Raw genomic sequence first — 3089 nt, 5'->3', positions numbered from 1 at the left:
TTGAGGTTGTTATACACCATTTTTCAGAAGATCCTTGGTACAGTTGAGCCCCAGTTCCTCACAGTGGTAACCCATTCATTGACACTTGCTTAATTGACTGTTCTTTCCCTGTGTCACTTTCCTTCTCTTTTATCATGTTTTCTGGGATAATCTTCCCCCCAAAATTGTTTAAACTCAAACCTTTCTCTCAGAGTTTGGGAAAACCCAAACTAAATAAAATTTTCATTTTCTCTTTTTTTAGAAGGAAGTCTTAAAGAGAGACTGATGATTGTATCCTTGTGTCATATCTATATATACCAAAAAGTAGAAAGAACCCACCAAACATTTTGGCTGTTTAAAATGAAAGGATTCTTATATTGTGGAAATTCACATTTATTTATAAGTAAAAACAACAGAAAGTTAACATTGATAAATCTGTACAATGGAATTTGCACTTTGGCAGTGATGAACTAATTTCAGACACATGCAAAGACATAAATGTCAAAAGAGTAACATTTAAGTAAAAATAACAAATTTCAATAGAATTAAATTAATATAAAGTTCAAAAACTTGCAATATGGCATTGAGAGACACAAACATATGGGGTAAAACTTAAAGAAAAATGAGAATAATAAGCACAAAATTCAAGAGAGTAATGACTTCTGGAGGGAAGGAGAGTATGGAATCAGGCTGGGGTCTACTGAGAACATCCAAGGCACTGAGGTCCCTTACCCCAGTGGCAGAAGGCACAGACCCAGAGGCACTAGTCTGGTCTGGCAAGTTCCTTGGCTGCTCCCTCATTCTAAGAAGTACAGATAGGAGAAGAGAGCTGGTCTCTCTGTTTTTGCCCTTCTTCTTCCATTGCCATCCTCCCTGTGGCCTCTTTCTATATCACTGTGAAAAGAAACATCATAGCAACTGTATTCCCCAACTAGAACATTGCATTGCATTCAGTCATAAAAACAATAGTTTGCTGTACTGAAATAGTGCATGTTTTCATTTTTACCATATTTCAGCCAGTAAGTGAAGAAATTTAGTGATGGGACCAAACTTCATCCCCTTCGTTAAACAGAGACACCAAAGATACAAAACAATGATAGCGTGGACCCAACATCACTCCCTGGTGGCAGTGAGCAGTACAAAGCCAAGTCCAAAGAGTATCACAGCACAGTCACCCTCTGTGGATTCCCCCATCTGTCCCTTCCAAATTCTCATCCACACCTGCTTCTAGTTCTGAGCCCAGCAGATAGCGTCTGTAGCTGACTATACATCAGTCAGAAGCTCTGCTCCACTCAGAGACCCACCTCAGCCCTCAGCTGGAAGACTTCTCTTAGCACAACTTCTTTACGTTTTTGTAGGGTGTCACTTGAAACCTCAGGTATGTACCCCTCCCATTTTCTTTCAACAACTCCTAGACCAGTAAAAGGAGGTTTTCACCAAAGCAAGCATTTGAGGAAACAATCACTACAGCCAGGTCAAAGAAATGCCAGGGTGAGGGGGAAGGAAGAGGTGGAGGGGCTATAGGAGGAGGCAGAAAATAAATACTTGGAAGCAGAAGGTCCAGTTTGTTCTGCTTCCTAGGGAGAGCTCCTTCCTTCTTTCATTAGCAGCATGAGATCCTTAAGAGAGAAGTCCCAGAGCCAGAACACCCGCCCTAGAGTCTTCATTCTACCATTCCCTCCTCATGTGTCCTCCAACAAGTCACATTAAACTCTTGGAATTGTAGTCCCCACATTCTAAAATGGAGATAATCATAATAATACCTGTGCTTTCCAATTCAAAAGTATTTGTGAGAACCCCATAAAATTGTTACAGAAGCTACAAAGTGTGGTTGAACCTTTCCTAGCGTTCTATCCCTACAATGGCTCAGGAAGGAAGCCCAAGTGATGTAGCACCTGCCTCAGAGATGATTTGACTTCCTTGTTCCTGAGGCTGTAAATCAAGGGGTTCAGCATGGGGGTGACCAGGTTATTCAGGATCTGGACAGTTGCATCCAGCCAGGGGCTTGGGGTTGGCCTTAGGTAGATGAGGACCACTGGCATGTAGAAAAGCAAGATGGCAGTGAGGTGGGCACTGCAGGTGGAGAAGGCACGGCGCCGGCCCTCTGCAGAGCGGATCTGCAGGATGGAGCAGACAATGCGACTGTAGGAGGTGAGGATGAGAAGGAAACAACTGAGGGGCATGAGACCCACACTGATGAACCCCACCATCTCCAGGGCTGAGGTATCAGCACAAGCCAGCTTCAGCATCACAGGGATATCACAGAAGAAATAGTCCACCTCGTTGGCGCCACAGTAGGGCAACTGGAAGGTGAGAGCGGTTAGAAAGGTGGCCTGAATGCAGCCAAAAAAGGAGGTCCCCACAGCCAGGCTGGCACACGCTCTGTGGCTCATGATCACTGTGTAGCGCAGAGGGTAGCAGATGGCGACAAAGCGGTCATAGGCCATCACCGTGTACAGGAAGCACTCGGTACAGCCCAGGAAGTGGTAGAAGAAGAGCTGGGATGCGCAGCCTACGTAGGAGATGACCCGGCTGTTCCCTGAGAGGTAGAAGAGCATCTTGGGGGAGCTCACAGAAGGGAAAAATATGTCACACACAGACAGTTGACACAAGAAAAAGTACATGGGGGTGTGGAGCCGAGTGGAGGAGACAATCGCCAGGAGGATGAGCAGGTTCCCCAGAAGAGTGAAGATGTAGAAGCCCAAAAACAGGACAAAGAGCATGCTCTCCAGGTCCTCCGTGTGGGGGATGCCCAGCAGGATAAATTCAGTCACTACTGAGAGATTCCTCATAGCTGTGAAAAAGTCAGACCTCGAGAAGGAAATCAAGACACCAACGTCCGAACACCAACATCAAATTCTCAAGCGTTTCGCTGATGAGTGCTTTGGCTCTGTTTTTAACAATCAAGACCAACCTTCTTGTGAATGGCAAGATGTACATAAAAACATCAGGTAATAAGAAATGCCAATTTCCATCCCACTCCTGGGAGGAATGTTTTTTAGAGACTGATGGTTGCCTCTGTGACTAGATCAGAAGTTTAGAGACGGATTCAAAGTATTCTCATGTTGAGAAATCTTTTTACTGCTGTTCATTCACTTTAGTATTTACTG

General features: G+C 44.5%; 1 protein-coding gene across 1 annotated transcript; it reads right to left on the bottom strand.

Annotated features, from left to right (window-relative positions):
- Positions 1-1835: 1835 nt before the first annotated feature.
- LOC116874332 (olfactory receptor 149-like) lies at positions 1836-2771 on the bottom strand. Its single transcript, XM_032868999.1, has one exon. The coding sequence runs from the start codon at positions 2769-2771 to the stop codon at positions 1836-1838; it is 936 nt and encodes a 311-aa protein (XP_032724890.1).
- Positions 2772-3089: the final 318 nt, after the last annotated feature.

This window comes from Lontra canadensis, unplaced genomic scaffold (assembly GCF_010015895.1).
Source record: "Lontra canadensis isolate GAN:19392208 unplaced genomic scaffold, GSC_riverotter_1.0 scaffold36, whole genome shotgun sequence".
Taxonomy (NCBI): domain Eukaryota; kingdom Metazoa; phylum Chordata; class Mammalia; order Carnivora; family Mustelidae; genus Lontra; species Lontra canadensis.
The sequence above is the reverse complement of the archived record's forward strand: the minus strand, read 5'-3'. Positions and strand labels throughout refer to the sequence as shown.